At 35.6% G+C, this 14,699-nt stretch overlaps 1 protein-coding gene across 1 annotated transcript; it reads right to left on the bottom strand.

The window, feature by feature from the left end:
• Positions 1–7,322: 7,322 nt before the first annotated feature.
• On the bottom strand, positions 7,323–14,613 carry LOC131791169 (SH3 domain-binding protein 5-like). Its single transcript, XM_059108490.2, has 7 exons — positions 14,451–14,613; positions 14,307–14,369; positions 13,023–13,151; positions 11,626–11,793; positions 10,280–10,410; positions 9,614–9,656; positions 7,323–9,082 (listed from the first exon to the last, which is right to left on the bottom strand). The coding sequence occupies exons 1-7, from the start codon at positions 14,529–14,531 to the stop codon at positions 8,051–8,053; spliced, it is 1,647 nt and encodes a 548-aa protein (XP_058964473.2). The 5' UTR covers positions 14,532–14,613; the 3' UTR covers positions 7,323–8,050.
• Positions 14,614–14,699: the final 86 nt, after the last annotated feature.

The following is a 14,699-nucleotide window of genomic DNA, read 5'->3' as shown; positions in this document are numbered from 1 at the left end:
GCGTGAATTAATGCAAATATTGGGGCATGATCATTTCAGTATAATGTCTGAGCTCTTGCGACGAAGACGAAATCGATGATGATGATGAGCTTGCGGTTACCATCAAATTGCTTCTAGAGTTTTTCATTAGCTGCGATACATTACTTCTTTTTTAAAAGAGATTTCATAAAAACATTTAAGACTAATTTTCTAAATTCTGAACTCTTGAGGCTGACACCAATTGAAAGAGCATGCTCAAAAATTAATAATCGTTTGTTTAAAGTTTATCATCAATTCATATGGGACTTTTTTTTTAGCGTGAATTAATGAAAATATTGAGGCATAATCATTTCAGTATTATGTCTGAGCTCTTGCGACGAAGACGAAATCGGAATATTATGCTTCAAAACTTGATGATTGTGTCAACTGATAAACAACTTTTTGGAGTGACTCCAGAAACATCGTGGAGCCTAATGATCAACTTTATGATCTCATGAGGTTGAAAGCAAATTGATATTTCTTGATTTGTCTGCAGAATTCATTCTCTCAATTTGGTTTTTAGTTTTTAATTAGGGAACATTGGGAGCATACGAGTCAGCTCTAGTGATTAGCGCTTTACATCCTAACATCAGTTTTCATATTCTCCATACTCTTCTCTATACAAGGACTAACAAGGAGAATTTGTTTAACAATCAAGAGCATCTTAAATCGTTGATCATTTCGATTATTCTCATGACCTTTATATTTGATTCAAGGGTGATCTGTAAGAAGAAATTAGAAGCCAATCTTAGGGGTTAAAGCGTTAAGAAAAAGAAAAGTACCATTTACTCATGAAAACAAGAAGTCTTTCTCTAGTGTACAAAATGGAAATGCGGTTTAAGTGTTGGTTTAATTCCTCACTTACTTTACAATCTTTTACTGCGTGAAATGTGGGTACACTCCGTCACGGGATTAAGGTTACTTTGTCCTGAAAAAGTATCATGAAACATTTTGTTTGCGAAGGAGATATTTGGATAGAAGAGTTAAGACGTTGAAAACAAATTTTTGAATCCGAGTTGCCTAGATTTGTTGGTTGTACTTATTAACCAAAGCAGCGAACATCGAAGTGTTCACTGCCACCTTAAACCAAATTTACTAATGACGTTACGTAACAGTGGGTGGACACTAAGAGACTAAATAATCGCTCGGAGGACACCAAAGAAAAATTTTCGAAGAAATCAAGTTTGAAGTTTATTGATTCAAAGATTTTCAATGGGAACGAATTTATGATTCAATTCATAGCTTTCAAAGATATCATGTGAAGGTTATTAATTCACACATGTTCAAAAGGAACGAAAATATCTAAAAAACAATATAGTTTGATTTCATAAATTTTACCAAAGCTATTTGTCAACGAATAATATTAAAAAATACAATTTGGTAAATAAGTAATGTGTAGCTTTCCCTGGTTAAAAACATTGCATAATCAAATTTTCTTATTATTTTTATTCAAATATTCCCTGACACGCACGATTTTTTACGCGCCAGAATTTATTTTAATGTTTTTATTTCTGTTTGTGGTGTTCGTAGGGCTCGGTGCGAAAGGGACCTTGCAAAAATTTTCTGATTCTGCTACTTTTTTAGGATTCCTCGAATAAAATTCAAAAAGAGGACAGTATTTTGTATTGGTAATGACTTTGGGAATGATCTGAGTTATGATTTAAGCAAGCAGAATCTAAATTTATGCAATTGTGGCTTGTGAATTCCTTCGTAATCTCCAGAGGAATGGCTGGCGAGCATAGACTTACTGATTGTTGTTGCTTGGCTGAAGTTACAAACTCTCCGCTAAAGATAAAATAGTTCAGTATTGATCCCTAAAAACAAGAAGACGAAAAGTTTAACTCTAAAATCTAACTTGAAGCCATTTCGACGTCACCAGCTACAAAAAATGTCGTCAAATTTATCACAATATTCTTCAGTTCACCAGATTTTACTTGTCTAACATAACCAAATACGTGCTTCTGCGACAAACCAACAATCTACTATTAGCAAGGTTTAAATTCCAGAGCAATTTCTAATTTGTGGTTCACTTTAATTTTTTTTTTTTTTTGCAGGACCATGATGCTTCAAGCTCGAATCAATCAAGAAAGACTCTTATCCAAGTCTGAGGCAAGATTCATTTGGAAGTACAAAACAGATTTATAGCACTTTTTTTAACAACAATACTTCGAGTCAGGTTCAAACGCCATGTAATCGTGGACTGGAAAGTTTTGTTAGCTGTGGTTTAATATGAAAAACTTTCCCGCCTAAAAACTTGTTGGCGCTAAAAGTACGCGTGATATATATATTCTGTAAGTAACATCTGTTCAAATGTGGCGAGTTTTCCCGCCAAAAGACTTAGAAAAATACGGCGCTCAAAATACGCATGCGCCAATTTTTTTTTGAAATCGAGTTGTATTTATTAAATATAATCTTCCTACTGAACAAAAATTGTTATCTTTCGTTTATTAAGATCTATCAGCAAGTCAATAAATGTTTTTGTATCATTTTTTATTTTCTATAAACCACAAGTTTCATATTCAGTAAAGTATTTTGTTTGTTTTATTAATAAAAAAAGAGCCAAGAAAAAAATTTCGTATATATACTAAGACTTTTGGCGGGAAAATTTGTACTAGTTTGCACAGAGTTTCCCCTGGCAACTCTTCCGGCAAAAAATTTTAACAAGGCTTCCTATAAAAATTCCCGCCAAAATATAATTAAACAGCATCCTGTGCAAAAAGAATTGAAGAGTAATCACCAATTTTCTTTCACTCCTATAAAAAGTCAAATTATTCCAGAAAATACCAGTTTCTTTCATTTGATATTCTAACCAATTTTTTTCATATGACTTCACTTCTTTGCACAAGATGATGTGTAAAAGTTCCGAACGAAAAAGCATCATGGCACGTTATAGAGCAACTGATCAAATATATTTAATTTATCTCCAATATTGTGAACAATTTCCTAATTTAAAGTTTGTTTGCAAATCCAATAGTTTGTTTTGTAAGTTTATATCTTGCCGTGATGATTTTTTATTCGGAGTAAAAGATCTTTAAAGCCGCCAGTTTTCGAATGTAACACAGATGGAAAAAACTACCAAAGGCAAATGCCTTTATTCAAAACTTCCTTATTATGAAAATTTCTTAACTATTGGAGCACACTTTTTTAATTTGATTCAAGCCACGACAGCGAAGACATTTCATGCACAATTAGGTTCCAAATTTTTAATACTAACTTCGTGGAACAGTTTCAAAAATCAAGATGGTATCAGTTGGAACGAACTCTAGTTGATTTGGGCCGCAAAATTAGGTTCCACAGGTTTCTTTAATCAAATTCGCAAAGAAATTTAAAATATGAGTAACAAGTTACAAAGTCGGAGCGAACGCTAAGCTTTATTTTAGCCTTTTCGGCTGACACTTGTCGATTTAGGCTCCTAGATGCGAAAAGTAATTTGATAAATGAAATAGTATCAATTGTTGGAGCAGATTCTGAGTTCTAGGTTAGCCAAAAGGGGGCTATAAAAACTTAAAATTAAGGCTCCAAATTATTTACGACGAATTCCTGCAGCCTATTATCCTAACGGATTTAAGTCAAACGCACTCAACGCAGTCTGTTTTCATGTATTAATGAACTCAATTTGAAGATCAAAGTTTCATAGTTTCGTGGATCGTTTTACTTTTACGTATTTCTGTGTTACACCGAGTGACAGTCAAAAGATCTTCCTTCCACTTACATTAAGTAATAAAGAAACTAGTTACCACACATTTTAAAACCAAATGCCTGGAAATTAAGTGATTCATTTTTTTTAATGCGATCTGATTCACAAGTTTTGAGGACCACCTAAAGATTTCAAAAGAAAGAACAGTTTTATATAAACCAGCAAAATGACAACCATTGCAGCAAACGAGTCCAAAGTACTAAATTTCGAAACGAGGACATAATAAACTCATTCATTTCCAAAACTTCTCTTTGAATATAACTCATTTGAATTTTTGGTTCGTGCTTCGATTTCATAAAATCATCATGCTTTCTGTGCAATTTTCTATTCTGAAATGAGCAAACAAATTTACAAATTCTTAAATTTCCTTGACACTCGTGATCACTTTGTATATGAAGGCACTGAACAGGAAAATGTAACTGTTTTGATTTTGGTAAACTATCAAATTCTCTAATTTTATTTGATCTGTATTTCTCATTCCAGCGTTTGTCTGGAAAAATTAAGAAAGAGTAGTCTATCAAAATTAAATAAAAGGTGACGAGCAAATAATAATACAATTTTCTTGTTCGCTTGAGAAAAATTTAATCCCTCATAACAACGAATCTTCGCTAATATACCTACTGATTGTTTACTGGTCAAAAGATTGGCTCGTTCACTCACGTTGACTTTAGTCCAATCTGTAAACTATTTCAACGTTTTGCAAAAAAATTCCCATCTTAATTCCTATCAAATAAACTTTTCTTGAAATACGAAAATCCGTGTTTCTACTTCGTAAAAAGGAGTCAATTGAAACTGGTTTATATAAAGGCAGATTTCAACTTCATCAGTTTTCCGAAAGAGCTCGTGACCAGGCATTAGAGTTTTAAAACATATATTACTTTTCATCGGAAACCGAACTCAGTTGATGGCACAAAGTAACAGGTACACCTAAGATGGCACTGTATGAAATTCCTCAGCGTTCTTTGTGTGAAGCACAAATCCTCTTAATTATTTTTTGTAACCAAAGTTCCTAAATTTTCTGTTTAATACATATTATTCCGACAATGAATTTTCAATTAAATCAATACGTTTTGACCAACTCTTTTTGCTGGTACCATTCAGTTGTCAATCGTGAAGTACGGGCGTCCGAGCGAGAGTAGTCTTGAGAGCTTTGTCGTCGAAACTAGCGACTGTCTTAATAGTCTATTAGTAGTAGTCATCAAAGTTGAGTGAATATATGGATATAAATCGAGGTTGCAACTTTTGTTGTGAAACTGATTGGTCATTTTGCAGTAAAGAGGCTGTTAGACTCAAATGGCGTTTGTCCGTTTACTGGTCAACTTTGATCAGTCTTTTCTGTTTTGAACCATTGGTGCCGGACTGCGTTAGTTTCTTTTTTAAGTCTTTTGTGAGGTGCCGATATTTGGTGTCATCTGTCTTCCTCAGGGTAGAAAAATACTTTTTCAAAGTCAGTCTTTGAAGATTTTTTAAGTTGATGGTGTTCAGAAAAGTGATATTTGACGTAAAGAAAATTCGCCGCGAGAATGAATCAAACTCGTCAAAAGATTTCAATTTTGAACTCCAGTTTGGTCTTTGTTTGGGAAAAGTATTTTGTTTAAGTGCCACCTTGATTTCAACTCTTTGTGACATCAACTGGGATATAACTGTGATACTAACTGTTAAACAAACCAAAAATAGCGAGCGATCAGAACTTTGAAATTAATATTTTAGTATCAGCATTCCTTAGCCAGGATTATATCAGTTTCCAATTGTTTCTGTCTTAACTCGATGCAACGCGAGATTGTCCGAGTTTGATTACACCAAATTATAGCTGGTAGTTCAAATATATCAAATATCGCTCATGGTCTGCATAAGAATTCGTAACACAACAAACTATTCCAAAAATGGTGACTACTCGAAAGCTATTGACTTTGACTCAATAATTAACCTCTATAAGTAGCCACCATTTTCGCTAGTATTACTAAGCATTTTAAAAGTTCTTATCTTAGCAGTGTCCACTAAAAATTCAGTGATTCAAGTGTCTTCTCTTGTCTCTTGACCAGACTCTATCTTCTTCCATCCTTCTGAAAATATCACTCTTCCTGAAAGAAGAACATATGAATGTGGTTAGGGGATGCTCACTTTTCATAAGGACGAAAACAAAAAAAAAAACAGTCTGTTTAATTGTTTTGTTCTTTGACACAGTCATAGAAAAGGGAAAGCATCAAAACGTTTTAAAATGTTTTTACAAAGAAGTAAAAGCCACGGAGTAGAGGAGTCATCAGACCTCCACGTGGCGGCATTTAAATGCAAAATGAAGACTGAATAGATTTAGGAAGCAAAATATTTTGAGCCTTCCAGTAAAAATATTTCACAATCACAGGTTTTGCTTTTCTCGAAGCTAACACCATAAGTAAGTCTCATTTCGAGTCGAAGAGCCGCTTAGACCGAGCAAGCGATTCGTACGAGACAATACGACGCGTTTGTTTGGATTTCTGAAGAAGCTTGGGGCGATATTTTCGTAAGTAAATGCTCACCTGCTGTTCTAGTGACATAAGAGTGCTTTCGTTGCTCATAGCTTCTTTACAGGTCCAGTGTCGTCTTCTTTTCAGAGTGGAATGTGATTTTCGGTATAACATACAGCACGCCTTCGCTCTACGAAGAACAGCGTGGTTTTCTGAAAATTCTACAACTACTGATGAATATGAATTAACAACTGCAGCCAATAATCGGCTGTTACGTCACAGATTTGGGAGAGAGTTCTGTTTGCACGCTCAGCCTGCTAATCAAGTATTAAGCTTGATTAAAATCATTGTGAGTGACGGTTTGGCATGTGACAAAAGAAAAAAATTCACAGCAACTGATTTTTTCTAACTTGCGCGAATAAATAATTTTTTGTTATCCTCTTACGAAGGGAGCGTAACAAAAAGAGCGCAAAGATAATAATGACGCAGTGTAATTTACCGGTGAAGGAAAAAACACGAAGGAATCAACGCATTAATACTCCCCATGAAGGGAAAACAAAATTAAAAGTAAGCAAAATATATTAAAAGTGCTGTCATTCTATCACACAGGGAGATAGCAACATAGGTAAAGCTTTACTCCTTATTGACTAAGTGAACAGCCGCACGGCGCATCGAGCTGAGGAAGTCCTAACAGATAAGACTGATGATAGGTAAAAAAAATAATAATAATGAGCAAAAATAAAAATGAAGTTTGCGGAGGAAGATGCTCATTACTCTTGACTCAGTTTAAAAAGTCTATTCACCCAGTTGCCTGGTCGATCGAAGAAAGCGAATTTTTATCTACTCGTTGTTAGTTTTTTTTTCAGGAGAACACAATAGTGTAGCCGCCGAAGAAAGAACGCCTAAACGTTTTTAAAATATGGCACAAGGTACCCCCATTTGATGTTCCAAAGAGTACCCATAATATTCCATCCCTTCCATTTTCACAGCCGCCCACCCCCCCCCCCCAAAAAAAAAAAAACTCTTGTCCACTACCTTTCTCCACTACTGTGCTCTGTAGAGAGCATGAGCAAAGTAATAGTGAGACTTGACCAAAGGGGTGCTCAAAGCGAAGACTATGCTATTGTGTAGTCAGACAATGTTTACAAAACAAAATATATCCTTACTATTTTATTATTTCATTTGATTGTTCAAATCCCCATCTTATCAATATCATCTTTATCTGTATTATACAAACCATAAATCCTTGTACAATAAGTATAGGTAATAACACGATTTCAAGTGCAACTTTTGGTGTTAACAAGCATGAGTAAAAGACAACAAAATTGCACAAGCAAGTGGGCAAGAGCAATTCGTAGTCTTTGAAAACTCTACAAGTACTTACTACACCAAATTTTGAGAGAAATCACGTTATTACCTGTTAATAATGTACATGAAAAAACAGCACAGAAAGTCGAGAAAGACGAAATTTTGAAAGCATGCGCGCGCAGTAATTTGCACATGTGTTACAACTTTGCACTCGCGTTACATGAGAATGCACTCGTCTTCAGCCAATCAGAAGCACGTAATTTTTTCATGTATATTATTAATCATAAAAATTTGGTGAAAAAAGTTATAAACTGTTTCTGAAAAAACATAAACAAATCTGTAAAAGGAAAAATATAATATCTTTCACAGTTTGTGTTTTAAGCATCATCTATGCATGTGATGTTGTTTGCGTCACTGATATAAAAGCTTCTCTAAACTACAACTTAACCATGAGCTAAGGAGGCTTCTCTTACACTAGTACAAAATGGCCGGGTTTCTCTGATTTCCAATAGAGATCCTAAGGAAACTGGTATGAACAGCCTATTTTAAGACCATTTGTAAGTCACATTTTCGAGCTCTCCAGCTAAATCCACTCTCCATTATCAGAGGATTTCTCCAGATTGGCCTCTGCTTGATTTTCTTGAGGCTCAGATTGATCAGCGGTATTACCGGTAAGTACCTCTGACGATAAGGCAGTTGGCACATCTTTTAATTCCACTTCAACAGCTTCATCATTTGTTTGCGATGGTTCGCACTTGCTGCTTACATCGTGGGTTTTCACCACATCATGTTTAGCGTCTGTATTGTTAACATCGCAAGATGCTTCAGAATCAAGTGTCCGAGTTACTTCAACAGCTGCTTCATGTAAGGAAGCAACACCACTCTCTCTTATGTCAAGATTTTCTTTCTCCATCTGTTCTTGTTGCGCACTTGAGCTGTCACCCACTGGTCTATCACTATCATTTTCAGACCAGTCGCTTTCAGATGTTAATGTTATATTCCTGTCAAGTATCTCTGTCGATTCTGAAGTTTTTTCATATCCTTCCCCTTGTATCTCTTTATTGGAAATATTACACTCTTCAGCTTCGTTCTCTTCCTGCTCACAGCCATAGACCTCTCGTTTTAAAGAGCCAGATCTTGCTAAACTTGCCAACGAATCAGAATCGACGCTTTCGCTGTTCTCGGCGCCTGATACACTCCTCTCTAGTGCGCCCCTTGAAATCGACCCTGTGCTCTTATTTCCTTGTTCTGCAGCTGCACTTGTGGTAGACACATTTACACCAGAAGGTTCCTTTGCATCAGTAAAAACCCTGCCAGCCAAACTGGGCAAATCAGGGAGGTTCTCTACAGCTATTCCATCCAGTTCGCTGAGACTTGAATTACAGTCAAGGTCAAGATCGAGTTGGCTTTGCTCCAGAGATGCTTCGTCTTCAGAATCAGCCCCAACACCCGCTTCTCTCTCTTGCAGATTGGCCAACAGAGCCAGCATTTTCTTGTCTTTTCTCTTCTGATGGATATCGTCACTGATGATCTCTAAGGACCTCAAGCACATGGAGTAGTTGACTTTAGCTTCACTCAGGCCCTTTTGTATCGAGTCCACCCTCAGTTTTAATTGCTGAAAGACAATTAGTAATCATATGTAGAGACTGCTTAGTTTATTATATTTCAGTTCTCGAGTCATTAAATTGTTGTGTTATGAATTTCATTCTTATCATTCTTCCCACACATGTTATCAACATGTACATGTACTTTCTTCTTAATGGTTAATAATCATGATCAATTCATGAGAACAGACAAACATATCACAGAGAGGAAGTTTTCCTCTGGCAAAGCCAAATTCTATTTTCAAATTTGCATTAAATGTCTAACAGCCAGAAGTGAGACCAACTGCTCAGATGTTTGGTATATTACACCAGAGAGAGTAAAAAATCCTCTCTTGGTCTTAACGCTTTAACTCCCAAGATCTGATTGTCAATTATCCCATCTAGCAGCTAAACATTTCCTTGTAAATAAGTTACAAGAATTTGGTGTGAGATTGAAATAATAACTTCTACCTAGTAATTTTGTGTATTCTCATGACCTGTTTGCTGGATGATGTTTAGATATTACAGGGAGAAGTTACATGTTAATCACTTTAAACACCTACCCATAGATGACGATCAAATGACACTTTTTGAGTAAAGTAGGGCCTGCAAATTGATGAGAAAGATGGAAAATTTTTAGCTTTGTTGTCAATCTCTTTTGTCATGAGTGTGGAACAAAGAAATGGTCTGAGTCCCTTGCCAGGAGTTGAACACCAGACCTTCCAATTTTGCAGTTTGATGATCTAGCACTGAGCTCATAGAGAGAACTCGTTGGCAAACTAAGCCATTTACTACATTCATATATGACAAGTATACTGCATACTGGGAGAAGCATACATAATTTAAGACAATATTAGACAGCCCAATAGACCTTCACATGTAGCTGGGCTTAAATGTTGAAGGAGTTTTACGACAAATTGTAATGATCGACTGAGTTGATAAATGTAAATTGGCCACTGTAAAGAGTTTCAATGCTGACATTTCAAGCATCAGTACTTCCTCATTGACTCTGACAAAGGGCTGATGCTTGAAACGTCAGCTTTGAAACTCAGATGATAAAACCAAAATTATCTTGTTATACTCCCCCACTGATGCAGCACCACAGTTTCTTAAGCATTTTGCCCCCTTTATTAAATTGTAACAATTGTTGAGCACATAATAACACTTAGTGAGAATTGCAATTTTGAAATGAAATCTAAGGTTATTGGTAGTAAGATATAGTAGCTTACTTGGCTTTCTCAATAGATTTTTTCAGTTTGCTCTGCATAGTCCTGGCTTTCTGTTCCACTTCCTGGTAAGACTTGTACATTTTCTGATGAGTCAACCAACTCTCCTTTTTTTGATTTTCAGCCTCATTGACCTGTGATGTGAAAAACAAGTGACTCGAGTGAGAAGACAAAACAGAGGTTGAAATCTCAGCAGTATATTGTAACTGAAAAAAATTTTCTTCCTTGCAGATGGCTGGCAACAGAAATGAACAGCATCAACTGTACCAGCAGCACCTATTTCAGTTTGTCTTTTCTAAATTTCACAATAATTCTAACATAAAGGGGGATCATGAATACACACATTTAACTGTTAACTCCCAAGATCTCATTAGTAATTCTCCTTACTGTCTGTCATATAGTTCTTGTGATGTTAGTTTGGAAAATTTGGTATTGGATCAACTAACAATCCCCTAGTTAAGATTTTTGATATTGTATTAATATTGTAGGGAGAAATTCTGTCTTGGTCACTCATGACAATTTGCTAAAGTCATGCAAAGTAACTGGTTGCTAAAGATACTTAACTGTATTTTTTAAGTATATGCATTGTGTATGTGATGTGCTGAAGTCTACCTCTCAAAAATTGTAATAGCCTCACCTAGTGTAAGTATTGTTTAGTGTGTAGAGTAAGCTAATCATTTATTTAAAATTTGTGATGCAAGTAGTATAAGCATCACATAATTTGTAGTGTAAGCTAATTAAGAGACAAATCCTTTTGTTAGTGGTCTCTAACATGAGCATCAATAAGTATAAATAGCAATATGGGTAGTGTTGTTAGTAACATAAGTATTGTTAGCATCATAGTACTGCACTGTTGTATGTAAGTTTACAGCTGATAGAGACAATTGTTAACCGTTAACAACCCATTATCAGTTAAAGGTATTCTCCATTCTGTTCCTCATACATTCCTTGGGGTGCTGACAAGGAAAATTTATGTAACACTCAACAGCTTCTTTTACGTCTGATAATTTTCTTTATTCTTATGACCTCACAGCATGATTCAGAGGTGATATTGTAAGGAGAAATTAGAAGCTAGTCACTCTTAGAGGTCTATGCCTCCTGAGCATCTTTGGACAACAGGGAGGTGGTAACACTCTCCTTTCATTTCATCTTTTCATTTTTGATTAACATTATTGTAGACAAGTGACCTTTTGCAAAAACTCATTACATCACTTAAGTTATGGGGCTAAAAATATGTCCAGATATACACTGTAATGTTTAACTGCAGTCAAGATATCCTCAGATGTGACAGTTTTAATGGAAAGTTGTCCAATGACTGATACTTATTTGCAGCTTTAATGCATTTTTACCTCAATTGTTGCCTGGTTGAGCATTTCTTGCAATGCTGTATCAAATGCTCTCTTCTCTCCACAGGAAAATACTCTCTGTTCAGCCTCATGCACTGTGTTCCGTGCACAAACATGCCTGCAACTTGCTTTTTCATACTGAAGAGTTGCTCTTTGTAGTTGAGAGTGAGCCTTTTAATAAAAGAAATACAATGTACTTGCCTTGAGCAACAATGGTTATCCCATGAAAAACCCTTCAACTCCAAAGATCTCATTGGTAATTCTCCTTAGAGTCTGATACATAATTCTTGTGATGTAAGTTTGGGGAGTTTGGTATTACATCAACTAATAATCCCCTAACTGAACATTTTTTCTTTATTCTCATCACTAGTATGTTTGATATTGTACTGATATTATAAGTAAAGGAAATCGTATGAACACGAGTGCATTTCGTGATTTATGGGCACGAGTGATGTTTTGAAAGTTCTCAAAATTGCACGAGCCGTAGGTGAGTGCAATTTGAGAACTTTCAAAACATCACTAGTGACCATAAATCACGAAATGCATGAGCAGGTTCATACGATTTTTTATTTATTATATTCTCGATTTTTTTATAATTTGGTGTTCAAATTTGGCACTTCCCCGGTGTTTCCATGGCAACTTCTCCGTATTGCACTCTATAACCTCTATTGCACTCTATAATCTATTTATGCATTCATCATTGACCAATCAGAAACACGATATTTTGTTGAGTATATAATAAGTTAGAATAAATTTTTGTCTTGATCACTCAAGTGAGTTGAAGAGTTAACATTTCAACCATGAATATATTGTGGTTCAATTTTATCCTTGGTTCAAATTTTACTTTCCTTTGTTTCAAACTTATAATCATACATTACAATACCCAAAAACAAAAGAGAATATAATTTGAACCAAGGATAAAACTGAACCACAACAAATAACTAGGTACACAAAGGTTACAATCATGGATCACTGATAACAACAGGTTGCCAAATCTTCAACTTTCCTAGCAAATTTAGTCACTAAAATGTTTATTGCTCATCCTGCCACCAAAATGGTAAGAACTTGGTGTACAAAGTGGTCATTTGTATTTTCCCATACTTTTACTGTATTTCAGTCAGGTTATGTGTAACTTATTTGAGGTCAAATATATTGTCAACTTCTTTGCTTTAAGAACCTATTACATTTAGTATTTGTTCTAAAGGACTCCACCAAAAAGCAAGCTGATTTTGGCTAACAACAGACAGAAGACAAAAGTCTACTTAAGGTTTCAGACCACTCTCCAAACACAAATAACCATACATTTCCACAACCTTATGGACTAGAAGAATTTAAGTCTGTTAAGACAAGTTTGAGGACAAAAGTATCTCCCTAGAATAAAAAATTCTACCATCTCATACCTTCCGCATCTCCCTGAGCACATCATAAAAAGGTCTTGCCTTTTGAATACACTTCCCTAGCTTTTTTGCTTGATCATCTAGATGGTAGGTCGCAGCAGCCATGGTCTGGCGGAAAAATGCCCTAGCCTCCTAGATAATACAAATTGAAGTAAAGACTTAACTCTAACATGTTTGACCAGAGTTGTTCTTATATTAGTTGCAGCAAGTTAACCTCCTGGGGGGCACTCAGTAAATTACTAATGACCGCCCTCAATCAGTAGCTATTCTTGGCCAATCTATTTTTAACATCGTAAAGAGTTCAAAAGCTGATGTTTCAAGCATTAGCCCTTTGTCAAAGTGAGAGTGAGTCCTTCATCAATCACACTGATATCAGCTTTTAAATTCTTTACAAGGCTTATTTTTGTTATCAACTCAGTTAATCAAATAAAAATACCCTATTTTTAACATCAATTGGTTGAGAATAGTATTTTGGAATGTATGTTTGATCATGCCTCACTGGTCCTGAAAAGCCCCATTGTGGGAAATGGGTGTAAAGAGTAGAGATACTAGCAACCAGCTTTATGCGAGAGAGTGGTGCTCCTCAGGACCCAGAAAAAAAAACACCATTTAATTTTCATGAAGCTGGCATTAAGTGGTAGGAATCAGTATAAGTGACAAAAGGGTTTGAATATTTCTCTGTTTATCACATTTTGGTCCCTGATTATTTCTAATGTCATAATTGTTTGTAAACTCCAGAAAAGTAAATTTACTTGCAGTATACATCAGTTCAAATTGAACAAGTAAAAGCTATCATCTTAAAATAATATCTTGCAAATTAGATGAGACTATCTTTGTTACATTGCTCTATAAAAAAATTTGAAAAATTAAAACTCACCCTGATATCTGGGCCTAACATTTCAATTTGTTGAAACAAGTATTCGAACTCTCCGGGTTACCCTCCCTCCCACTCCAGTGCAAATAATGCAAACCCCACACTACCCCCCTTGATAACCACTGGCCCGTAAGCCCGCTTTGTGCAGAAATCTTTGTAGAGATCCTAATTAAATACTTACGGTAAAAAAAATTTAACATGAATGATGAGAAACATGGGATTAAAATAAATGACCACCGATTAAGGAAGTTTTTAAAATACAAATATTGTGAAACGAATATAGCATCGATTAACAAAGTACACAAAGTTGTATTGTGTGAAAATGGCTTGTCACTAACCATATCAAACAGTAACAAAGACATCTATGTTTTACGAGCGCAAAACTATTAAGGATAGGTTGTGTTCATACTTACATCAAGTTCTGCTTCTAAATGATTAATCGAGTTGGCAGCGACGTTCAATTTCTCCAGCTCGTCCTACAAGAGGAGCGAACACGCAAATCACTGCAAGTTGAAAATATTATCACCTTTCATTTGTAATGCTGTATCATTTCATACCTGCACGCGAGGATCCAGCTCTTCTTCTTCCTCGTCCTCGTCTGTTAAGTCTTCCCCGCTGCATGAGTTTCTTTCGGCCATGATGAGGTAATTAACACGTAAAATACCGATGGACTTGAGAATTGGAAAAAGATTTTGGTTCAACTCAGAGACATGCCCGCGACTTCGTCAAACCTCGGAATACCGTCGGATTTTTACGGACTTAAACGAAATGTTCGAACCGCTGACCTGAATGTTTGATTCCTCAAT

Source organism: Pocillopora verrucosa, chromosome 10 (assembly GCF_036669915.1).
Source record: "Pocillopora verrucosa isolate sample1 chromosome 10, ASM3666991v2, whole genome shotgun sequence".
NCBI lineage: Eukaryota > Metazoa > Cnidaria > Anthozoa > Scleractinia > Pocilloporidae > Pocillopora > Pocillopora verrucosa.
This window is presented reverse-complemented; position numbering and strand designations above follow the sequence as displayed.